The following is a 12,461-nucleotide window of genomic DNA, read 5'->3' on the forward strand; positions in this document are numbered from 1 at the left end:
ACAATATCACAATAGATTTACTTTTAAGCATATTATATGGCTTTAGGAGAAAGTCGTTAATAAATATAACAATGCATACAGTACACATGAACTCGAATTAATTTGTATTCGATAAATAAATCAAATACAAGTGGAAAAAACACCTGGCGTATTGTAGAATTGGAAGACGGTGATAAGCAAATCAATGGGATATACAAGGGACTGGCGTAACATAGCATCCAATTTGGCAAGATCTGCCCATTAAAGTTGTTCCTTGACGTTGGGAGTGTTGGCATCATGAATGGGAAAAACTTACTGTGCTTGCTGGGTTTTAGGACTGTACAAAATGCGCATTTCTAATGCCATTGATAACTTATAAGACTGTGTTCTTCAGATGGATTGTGATCTGAACATGATGTTACAAAAGGCTGCGTTCTCTAAGCACTGATCATTGCTATAATGGTCTTCTCCCAAGTACATGTTCATCCTTGGTCACTTTCTAACCAACGGTTCTATATTCAAATCTCATCAGATTTTCATGATTCTTGATGCAATGGAATCCTTTGTTAGCCTATTATCACAAGTGATTAATTAAATTTCACTCTGTTCCAAACTAGTACCCTTCATTTTACAAAAACCCTGATAACATCATAGAAAACCCTAGAGATGACCACTGTGGCTTCAAACCCAAATTTCTTAAAAATTACCCATCCGTTTTATTCGCTCAAGTACTCTTTAGAAAGCTCACATAATAAGCTACAATCTGGGAAAAACCTCACTTAAAACTAATGAGTATATCTCAAAATATGATTAAATGAATCAAGCTTAAAAGCACACCCAGACAACCGGAACGCCCCCATTCTGCGCAGCCCAGCGCTCCACGCCTTCTTATTCGGTGTTTAATAGCCGTGCATATTATTTCATCCAACGGGCTATATTCAAACTTCAACCGGGCAGCAATCCGTGTCAGGGCCCTCTTGACCAATCAGAATTCAGTATCGAGGCACCGTCTTACATACACATGACTATTTAAACTACCAATACTCTCACATTTCCTCTCACAGCAAAACTTCCAGCGGCAACGTCCTTTCAACGAACGTTACCCCGAAATTTAGCTCTGAAGAATTGAGCTCGCGTCGCTTCGAAGCCCTCATCCGATCTCAGGTTATCCTTTTTCTTCAGTCATGTCGACGGAAGAGCCCGCTGTAGTTGTGGAGTCTGTACAAGAACTAGCTGTTGCCGAGCCAGCCGAGGAGAAAGAGGCCGCAGATGCTGGTGGCAAGACCAAGAAAGCCAAGGAGCCAAAACCTAAGAAGGCTGCTGCTCCTAGATCTCGAAACCCTCCTGCGCATCCTCCCTATGAAGAGGTGTGATATCAATTTCGCTTTCCTGGTAGATTGTACAGTAGTGCTGATGCCGTTATCGTGCGATGGGTCTAATTTTGAATTCAATTTGGATTTTGCAGATGATCAAGGACGCAATTGTTACGCTGAAGGAGAGGACTGGTTCTAGCCAGTACGCGATCACCAAGTTTATCGAAGAGAAATACAAGCAGCTTCCGTCCAACTTCAGGAAGATTGTGTTGCTCCAATCAAAGAAGCTTGTGGCTGCCGGAAGGCTCGTTAAGGTCAAGGGATCATTCAAGCTTCCCTCTGTTAAGTCATCGGCGCCGAAGGCATCTGGGAATTCTGCTCCTGCAAAGAAGCCTGCAGCTGCTAAGCCTAAGGCTAAGCCAGCTTCTAAGCCGAAGGAGACGAAATCAATCAAGGCGGCCACTAAATCGCGTCCCAAGCCCAAAGCAGTCGCCAAGTCAAAGCCTAAAGCGGCTACCAAGCCGAAGGCCGCTCCGAAGCCCAAAGCTGCTCCGGCGAAGCAGAAGGCTGCACCGGCAAAGCCTAAGGCTGCTGCCTCTAAGCCAAAAGCTGCTGCTAAGCCCAAGGCTGCCGCAAGACCAAAGGCCAAGGAGAGACCGGCCAAGGCGTCTAGGACATCGACCAGGACATCGCCGGGCAAGAAGGCCCCTGCTCCTAAACCGGCACCCAAGAAAGCTGCGGCGTCCAAGAAAGCTCCTGCTAAAGGCGTTAAGCCTAAGAGTGTGAAGTCTCCAGCAAAGAAGGCTTCGGCAAAGAGAGGAAGGAAGTGAAGGGGGGATCAGAGCCTAGTGTCTGTAGGGTTAGTCATGTAAAGTTCCTTGTCGTTGCTTTGTAGATGGATCAACAGATGTCCCTAAACGTTATCGAATTTCATCAGTTTTTTCTTGGTTGCTTGAATTTTTTTCCCCTCCCTTTTCATATCTAAGAAGTAGACATATGATCTAGCCTATTGTAGTTCAACGAGTTCTGATAAATGAAATTACAGTTTGAGGGTTTCCTAATATCATAGCATTTTGGAACCGGTTAGTGTGGTGACTAAATTAGTCCGTCCTATAACACGCCAACACGGTGGCGATGATGCTTGATCGCCCTGCTACTTGAATTTTGGTAAATTGTATACATGAGTGTAAGCACTAAACGACTGGCACATGATCGCACTTCTGTAATGTATTAACATTGGATGCTGTCCATTAACCGGAATTATATATATGATTTGCGCTTAGCAGTAGCACATTTGATTTTATGAGCAGAACGATGTTTAATATGTTATGTAAACAACGAGGGGTTCACATGGTAGAAGAGACAATTGAATTCTATGAAATCGTGTAGTTCCAACGCTAGATTTCTCTCTTTATCAAGGCATACTGTGTCTCACATTATGTTTTTCAATAGCCTCCTTGCATAATCGATATTCGATATTCGATGAATTTTCTTGGACTGCATGCTAGATTATAGTATGCGAAGCAGGAAAAGTTTTATCAAGATGAAGATGAGATGAGAAATAGAGGTGCTCGGTTTTGGTGAGGTATTGTGTCGTACATTTTGTTGCAGGCAATGCACTTCTATCACATTATGATAGATATTCTTGGTATATTGGGGTAAATGGTAAAGTGATGGAATGGGGAAATTAAGTATGGGTGAGCGCTTATAGTTTCCAGTTTTCAATCAGGTTTGCTGGTATTGCGCCTTTTGCAGTTTTGCTTCGTTCAAAATGTTTTAGCCCCGTTTGGAATAACTTGTGGCAATAACAGTGCAGAAAATGAAGAGTCAAATTATTGATGCTTTAGTAAGGAATTATCTGTGGCGATTCCGTCTGAAATTGTGCATTGTATTGACATTAATGCTATATTGCACCATATTAGGAATGTTTATATGTTTTACTTAATGCATACTTTGCCTTGCCATCCTCGACGATTAATCATTTTCTGCTAATCATGCGTGGATTCGAGGCAGGTTTTTTTCTTTAAAAACGTATTATCCATACATGGTCACATAATTCCTTTGCAAAACATGTGTAGAATTTTAGTTAGGCTCTGTTTGTTTTTGGTGGGTTGTGAATATGATGATAACATGTCTTGATTGATGCAACTTAACGATATTGCCAAAAATAGTGGTGTGGATTTTTTCTGTTTTTGTATGTTCCATTTTCAGACAACAAAGAGCTTGCTCACTTGAGTTCATAATTTATCCAAAACATGAAGTAACAGGGTGTCAGAAACATAGGAGTGGGAGCAAGTTTTTATCTTCCCTATCCCTGCATATCGGTCCACTGAATTGAACTTCTTTATGTCATGCCAAAATGGAAGTATGTAAGAAGCGTGGTAGCTATAATCCTGCTGGCTCGGCTTTGGAGAGGCAAAACATAAAAATGATACCGAGTCCTTTTTATTATTTCAGTGCCCTCTAGTTTAGTATTGCTTGCCAGCTGTTTGCAGGTGCAGACTTATTCCCATCTGGCAGGAGCCTGTGGTGATGGCCGAGGCACGGTTTACCTCTTACATGGGATGTTGTATGATGGTCAAAGAATTTGAGAAGAATTCTTGCTGTTGCCCGAAGCTTTTGTTGCAGTAGCAGGCTCTTTTTTCCTCCCTTTCGTGTAAAAGCTGAAGTCACAGGATTGACACCTGGTATTTTGTAATTGCAAGCGAGGCAGAGTGATTGTATTGCGAAAGATTAGGAGGTTCATTGTTAGAAGTTGTTAGGGAATAATGGCAAGTCTATGGGATGGTGTTTTGTGGTGAAGTGGGAAATTGTTCATAAGATTAGATGGCCCTCAAAAGGATTGCAAGGTTGTGTTGGTAAGTATAGCGGTTGTCAAAAGGGCATTCAGATGGCACTACGCTTTTGGAAGAATCTAAGAATGCCAATTTCTTGGTGACAAATGCCATGGCCATTGAAGGGAGATTCTCAATACAAGGAAGGTCCAATGGGCAAGTTGGTCAAGTTAAAACAGAGCTGAGATGGCTGATGATTATTAGGATGCGTTTGACAGCTTAATCTGTCGGTTTAATCTGTGAGAGAACTATTTGTTTTGCTGCTAATTCGAGTCGCTGCTGTCTTGTGTTGCTTGAGCTGGTAAGCTATTAAGGGTTTTGACTGAGTAGCACTCCACCGTTAGCTGTAGCTTTCATTGCGATGACAAGTGCTTGATTTTACATGGTTTAATATCACTCCTTCTCCGCTCATGTTTGAATTTAGTTATTACTCACTGTACCTTAGTATGCCAAAGGATTAACTAACTTATGATGGGTCATTACTGAACAGGAAAAAAAAATATGAGAATGGTGGATTTAACTTGGGCATTGATAAAGTAGTGAAGAGGGTTAGCTGATATCCCTACTGAAACTGAGAATTCCAAAATCTTTTACATAAGAGTTTATCTACTTTATATATTCCTTTTTCCTAGTTGATGATTAATGTTATGGATGACCATTTTGGGTCAGTTTGGTTTTAGCTTGTTTTCTTACAGAAGGATTTTCCTGATGCGTGCATGTGGTCAGGTGTAAGGGGTTGTAGGAGACAAGCATTAGGTAATGGTACTACTGAACGTAAGGTGATGTCTGTATTTGAGGGACAACTCATTAGGTTTGAGATGGAACCTACTCATCCTAGAAGGCCCAATTTCTTAAATCCCTTTGATAATGGAATTTCCCTTTACTCATTCTTTATGAGGGAAGGTTATCATTTCTATGAAATATTGTTCCTGCAGCTTTCCGTTATGAGCCAAAATCCATTGAGAAAATGTGAGATATAAGCTCGAGTAAGATTGGTAAAGACTATGAAGGTCAGTTTGTGGTTACTTTCAGTGCGAGAAAAACTCTAGTAGAATTGGCCTTGACAGCCTTCTTTTTTTTTTTTTTTTGCCCTTTTGTTCTTTCAATAGTTAGGGAGGTGATGGCTAATTAAGTTTATTTTTGACAGCTTTTTTTTTTTCCCCCTTTTGTTCTTTCAGTAGTTAGGGAGGTGATGGCTAATTTAGTTGATACACGATATCAAATGGATATAGAATTCAAGTGTATTTTGTTCAAAGAAATGATTCCCATATCTAATTCTATAAGATGTCCTTGAATGGGACTTATTCTGAGAAATTACATTCATAAGAGATGGATCAGGCTATGTACACTTGAGTTTAACTTTGCCCTGCCTTTTTTTTTTTGGAGAAATATTTGGAGTATAATTTGTCTACCCTCTAGATGCATGTGGTGGGCGTGCCAATGGGCATATGCTGATTTGAAATAAAAGAACATGACCAAAAAATGATAGTTTTTCATAAATAAATTAATTGTTAAAACAAGTAGCACAACTGGGTGTTCATTAATTGATTTCTCTCAATGATTTATCTGTTTCTCAGGCTGTGCGAAGATACAAATTTTTCTTGGACACGAATTTGAACTTCATGAAGCTCCCAATTCATGCCTTTTCTTCCCCTCCCCAAGATTTTAAACGTCATCCATCCTTCATAAAGTAATGTTTCAATTTTTCAACCTTTTTAAATGCATATTTGAGCTCCTGTTGGATGGTCGACATTAAAGGCGATAAAACAATGTCTTTCCATATTGGTCTGACTTCAAAAGCCGGGTTAGGGCGCTTGGAGAGTTCATATATGGATTCAGCTTCCTCGTTCAATCGAGCAACCCTCTTCAAACAGTCAATTTCATCTTGATCAACCAGCAATGTCTTGTTTCTATCTTTGCACCTTATCAACTTCACAACATTGAGCACTTCGGTGAGAATTGCTGAGTTGACATTTAAAACAGTGATTACTTTAAAGGAAAACAAGTTTAAATATTGAAGGCTAGATTCGAATTGTACGTATATCTGAAAATGACAAAAGAAAAAGATGAGTGGAGCATTCTCATTGTGCACCTTGTTGGGTGGGCCTTCCAATTCCAATGCATTTGTGCTGCATTATTGGGGCATTGCTTCCATGTTGGTGGTAAGTCAGAAATGCTTCAACAATTCTCTTCTGGGACTTCAATTGATGACTTTACTCCTATTCCTGTTTTTCACATGTCAGTTCTTCTGTTCACATTCAAAGTTATCTGTTAAGACAATCCATTTTGGATTGGAAAAATTGAGTATGAAACTGTAAAAGGAAATGTTATTCTTGGTTATATTATGTACCTTGTACCTGCAACAACTGTAAGGTATGCCCTAGCTCTATTCCTCCAACTTGTTCTGGTTCTTCATCCTCTATTCGTTCCCCATAGTTTTCAGTCACAGTGCCATCTTCATCCACTTTGTAGCCAGCCCAAGCTCCTGGGTATTGTTATTGTCTGCGCAAGAAATGGCACCCAAGAGAGTGTGTCATCCATAAATGTAAGAAACTGGGTTTGCTGCTGAAATAAGAAACAACAATGAGATGCTGAAGGAATATGTTGCCAAAATCAAAGAGAGGCTAGAATTTTTATATTGCCAAAATCAAAGAGAAGCTAGAATTTTGAAGGGTGGGAGATCTGTAGACAATGCGCTCTATAATAGTGTGAAGGGCAACAGCCAACAGGCTGGTGAAGCGGGAAAATGGGTAGAGACGAATCACTTATAATACCTGAGAAAACAACACAATGCAAAGGGCACATCTGTGTCTAAATGTATAGTAATGGTCATGGTCATTGGCTCGCCTAATGTTGTCAGCCATAATGTTCTGATTAAAGGTTATTACGAAAGTTTGAAAATAAAGGGACAAAGGTGCTGTAATGCTGCTAATATTTTGAGAAGAGATGATTCGTGAAAAATGAAATGCCACCAGCTTGAAATTTTAAAGTAAATTTGTCAATGGTTAATACCGAAGAAATATATCATGATTCAACCATTGAATGAAATATTGTGTGACTCGCTGATGGGTGGCCCAACAGTCAAGACAGTGAAATTTTTTTTTTTGTTGTGTTCATTCAAGGAGGATGTACTTGATGCGATCCAAGATTGTCTTCCAGAGTTCCGGCCTTCCAGTTCCAGGGCTTTTCTTCGAAACGTTTTTTTTCTGTTTTTTTTTGGACCAGAGGCTTCTGTCCAGACTAGAATATTTGACCACCTATCTCTAGGCGCCTTACTCGTGTTCTCTTTGGCTATTTTTTAAAAAAATTACCCAGAAAGTTGATTATATTTCTTGGATGCATCAATTTGGATAACTAACGAAGGAAGTGATAGTTAGAGATAGCTGACCCAAATAATTAAATCTGAGGTTAAAAAGGGAGGATCACAAATAGCTCCCAAATAAGGAAATTAATGATTTTCTCGATCTTACTTACAATAAATTTCTATATTTTTAGGTTAAGATTCACGGGTATTCTTATTCTTCCCCCAAAAAAATCCATATAGCCATGAGACTTAATGCCGAAACATAGTTAACATTCTATTAACAGAAACTAATCATTTTTCTCATAGATTAAAAAAGTATTTAGGTAAAAATTAAACCATGATTTTAAAAATGATTTTGTGATATACAAAATAAATACGTAAAAATAGTTTTATCTCAACTTATATGAAAATGCTTTTTAAAAGTGTTTTTGAATCATTCAAACACCTCCTAAATAGCAGTACCAAGGCTCATTGCTTGTTTTTCTCACTCTCGAACTGCAAAGAGCGCAAACTACCTAAAATAGAATTATGTTTAGATTATAACACCAGAAATCTATCTGCTACTACCTTGTTGATAGTTGATGAAAATTGATCTCAATGGTGGCTTCAGGCTAGGTTAGGTATGAGAAAAGCGGGTTCAAGCGGTGGCCAAGCGGATGGTACTGACACTGATACAATTGGCATGTGAAGTGGCAGGTTTTGCAGCTGCCAGAAAAGCCTGGTACCATGTTGTATATAAGCTTTATGCAGTGTATTGTATGAACTGACTTGGAGAGATGATTAATTGATCGTGGAATCTGATTCTATGGAACCCTCTGCTTCTAATTAATCAATCATGGCAACTTTGGGGATCAAGACAACCAGAGCCCTGTTTCTGGTTACCCCACCTCCACATCTGAATCTGTGTTGGGCCGACAATTTCTTTTTCTTCCGATTCATCGTAGCTTCTCTCTCTTCTCTCCCTTGATGATGGTTATATTGAGAATTTAATAGACTCTTTCTTACTGCAATCAGGGGGAGCCCTAAACCAAGAAGATTATGATCAACACACAGTCACTTGTATGAGCATTATGCTAAACTATTGGACATTGGTTAAGAACTTACACCGTACCCAAACATGTTTTGCATGCTAAGGGAGACAGGTCCCTAAGAGCTGAGTTTTGCTTGCTTCTGCAGGAGATATCTGGTCTGGCCTAAATTTTAAATAAGCTAATGGGGTTATGTCATTGTATAGTAGTATTTGTTGAGTTCCTGGCGACTTACACAATGCAAACAAGTGAAAGAAGGTACAGAAACTCTTCTGTTTCCCCTCTCGAAGACCGTGTGAGCCGTCCTTTGGTCTTTCATCTTTTGGTCACTCGTCATGGTTGAGATCTAGATTTCTTCTGCCTCATATCTAACGGCTTATTTGGGACTTTTCTATTTTGGCTAAGAGCCGAACTAGGTGTTGAACTTGTATGGTTTTCTGTTTCAGCCGACTTTGCATAACCATAAAGCCATAAAGGAGAAGAATTGGAGCACTGTTGGCTGCAGCAATTTCTATCTCCGTCACTGGTGAAGCATGCCGATCAATTATTACTGTCGCATAGGGACATATTGATGCTTCAGATGTTCCTCATGTACCTGTAGCTGCAAAGGATGATGTCAAGACTACAAGGCTCTGTGTTGAAACATGCAGTGATGACTGATGAATTCTGAGGAATGTCAGAGGAAGAGACAAAAGAATTGATGAGAAAGAGAAATTACTTGGTTAACAAACATCTCAAACATTTTTCATACTTTTTCTTAAAACTGATCGGACGCTCTGGCACTGATTATTTTATTCGGACGGGTTGCTTTGTATGGCCTCATATATCTTTTTGTTAAAGAATCGGCTTGTTTAGTATGCCTATTCCCAATCTTCGTGGTCCCGTGAGAGTGCAGAATTCGAATGTTGGCCTTCAGACATGCAAAATTCAATTTGGGCATAGTATAATGAGCTTCTATATTCAGAGACCCTTTAAACCACAATTCCATAGTAATTCGCACGTCTGAATTTTGTTAAAATTTCAGCCCTTTGGGGTCATTAAGTGGCAGTTAATGACTGCTTATCTCTGTTTGGCAATCTTCTGTGTTGTTTCGAGTGACATTAATTACTGTTGTTACTCTTTACTTGTTCTTTCCCGACATTGGAAACAAGAAGCTCTCAACCAGACCCAGATAATTGGATTAGTTGCAGGGGACACTTAATCATTCAGCTAATTAATACTACTATAATTATCTTATTAATACTAATTAAAGAGGATCTAGAATATAATTAGGATTCCCCAGCTTCATGCAAGCAATTATATATGCACTTCATAATTATGATCTCAACAAAACCTGTCCTTGGATATTTATGTCTGTTGGTCAGTTTTTATTACGTCAGACATAACAACTGAGGATAAATTCTATATATGCTAATAGAAGTGCCGTGCAGCGTTGCAATCTCTGGTTATTCGTCAGATTAGATGAACTTCTACTTTTTTTGGCAGCAAAAATACTCTTATTTGTCACCAATGGTTACCTTATTAAACAACTTCCTCAATATCTGAAGGATATGCAGCAAGCGACATGGTGAACTCTATGATCGCGTCTCATGAATGGTTCACTGCAAGCATGCAATTCCATCAATAAAAGACAATGCGAGGCAGATCTGACCCACATGAATAATGAGCTTCACGTGTAAATCCAATCCATTTATGATGTTTCGTATTGTTAATACTAAAGTTGACCTATAAAGGAGCGAATATGAAATACCTGACCCACCAGGGACGAATAGTTGGACGTGAACAAAAGATAAGTGATGATGAATTCTGGGGCAGATTGAAGAACCTGTCCCCTAACAAAACACAAACAAAGCTCGCACGGCAGAACCAGCATTGTTTATACCAATTCAAGTCCACAGGACAATAAACCTACCCGAAAAAGAACCTAATCAACCACTAGTCAGTTAATACAGTGCCTAATCCCATGATTATGAACAAGTTACGCAAAAGATTCAAGAACTCATCCGTTGGAATCCCACCCCCTAGTAGCTGGTTAATACAGTTCATTTTGTTTAAACTTGTGAGCATGCACACGAGAGATGAGGACTTACCTGGATTCTCATATATTGCTGATGAATATTCTTGTTAAGAAGGAGAGGAACACAGAAAGGTTATGTTTTGTGTGTGTGTGTGTGAGAAGAGAATAGTGTGTGCTTGCGGTTGACTGATATGTAGCTGAGGGGAATGAAGCCTGGTCCGAAATCACTCAGAAGAGCTTGTAACATGTGTTTCCTGCATGAGAGATCTCGAGCCAGACGACATTCCCCACAACATATATGAGAGACAGAGGAAGGGTTGGGTTGGGAGGGGAGGGGGGAGAGAGAGAGAGAGAGATGATATGGCTATGCATTGATATTTCATGTGGGTTATATATAGACGTGAAAAGTTTGGGAGCAGATTCTTTGATTTGGAGTCCGCCTTTGCACAACTACTTTGCTTTTCACACGATGGCCTCTCTTTTAATTTAATTAAATCACTGCTTCCATTTTTGAGCCGTTTCATATTTTCTCTGCGTTTCGTTAGTACATGTCAATTATTTTATCCCCACTCCATCGCTTACATTCAACGCTTCTTCCTTTTCGTTTTCTTTTCAGTTTCTCTGGGCATTTTTCAACGCTCCTTTTCTTGCACAGGGATTACCCTATTCACTTTGGACAATGCACATTCACAATCTAACCCTACTAAACCACCAATCCCTCTATTTTCAATTGTCCTTTTAAAACTTTTATTCTTAATTTTATAAAATGAGGGAATATATAAGAGATAATTAAAAACATCAATTTAAACATATTTCAATTGATATAATAACAAACATATACGATTTAAGTTATTGAGTGACTTTTTTGATCCTTGTATATTACAACACTAACAATTATTTTAAGAAGACAGCGTGCCCCGAAGCACATGCATAATTAGGGAAACTATATTGAATAGTTTTAAGGTTGCAATTTAACTTGTCTCTCTATTTTTTTTTGGGCCATCTAGGTTCCTATATGTTTCTGGGTTTCTCAGTTTTTAGGATTGCAACAATATGCCAAACTTGAGCCTTAAGCTTTAACACAGAAAGCTCGTTTGAAAGTGTGAAGCATACAATATATATGGTGAGATGAGAGAGGAGAATAAGCGGTGAAAAAGAGGAAGGCGAGCACAGACACACACAATCAAATAATGCGCCGTCTCACCGTACCCTAATTTGTGGTGCCTCTTCGTGACATGTTAATTATATGCACATCAAAAGAAGGAAGGGGGGGAAGTAGAATTCTTTCATCCTGTAAAGTTGCCTTCTAGTAAAGTAACGAGAAAAGATTGTTCGGGGTTCTTTTTCTTTTTTAATCAGTATTCAGTCACCTCAAATTAGTTACAGAGGAGACCAGCCTATCACATTTTGTATTTATGTTGGATATTTGAATATTTTTGAATTTAGTCACTATCTTTTCTTCATATGGTTAAAAACCCTTTTTATCCAAACAAGAGTTTATGATCTCATGTTAGTTTGATTTATCTTAGTCAATTCTCAGTGTTCGGACTTCAGATCGACCTTATCTCTTTTTCTCTATGTGCGGTACTGTCTAAAGTTATAAAAATTATAGAGTTTCTTCTGATGAAAGTCACTAAATTCAGCTTAGAAACAAAATTTGTAGCTCAATTGAAAATTGTGAAGACAGATTTATGGGTGAAGACAGTGTGCAGACGCATCCTGAGCACATAAAAAGGAAGATAAGGAAGAATTCGACCTATAGTACGTTTGAGGACATGTGAGATCCAGCTAAGGCAAATATGGACCATCATAATCCTATGGATCGCGAATTTCCACCATTAATCAGTTCATTATCAAGAATCAAACCTATCTGAAATACGGACAAAACCATGCATGGCCCAGAAATCTATATACAATTAATGTGAAGGCAAAATACACAGTAGACAGCCTAAAATAGGTTCACATTGGAAAACATTTGTAGGTCAA

The 12,461-nt window shown here is 39.0% G+C and overlaps 1 protein-coding gene and 1 long non-coding RNA gene across 2 annotated transcripts; one reads left to right on the forward strand and one right to left on the reverse strand.

The window, feature by feature from the left end:
* Positions 1-1,043: 1,043 nt before the first annotated feature.
* Positions 1,044-2,353, forward strand: LOC114762624 (histone H1). Its single transcript, XM_028952140.1, has 2 exons — positions 1,044-1,346; positions 1,445-2,353. Exons 1-2 carry the CDS (start codon positions 1,164-1,166, stop codon positions 2,120-2,122), a joined length of 861 nt encoding a protein of 286 aa, XP_028807973.1. The 5' UTR covers positions 1,044-1,163; the 3' UTR covers positions 2,123-2,353.
* A 3,436-nt stretch (positions 2,354-5,789) lies between these two features.
* Positions 5,790-6,382, reverse strand: LOC114762628 (uncharacterized). Its single transcript, XR_003742270.1, has 2 exons — positions 6,219-6,382; positions 5,790-6,056 (listed from the first exon to the last, which is right to left on the reverse strand). It is a non-coding gene; the product is annotated as an uncharacterized LOC114762628 (long non-coding RNA).
* Positions 6,383-12,461: the final 6,079 nt, after the last annotated feature.

Source organism: Neltuma alba, unplaced genomic scaffold, assembly GCF_004799145.2.
Source record: "Neltuma alba isolate B1F8T4 unplaced genomic scaffold, ASM479914v2 tig00011238_pilon, whole genome shotgun sequence".
NCBI classification, from domain to species: Eukaryota; Viridiplantae; Streptophyta; class Magnoliopsida; order Fabales; family Fabaceae; genus Neltuma; species Neltuma alba.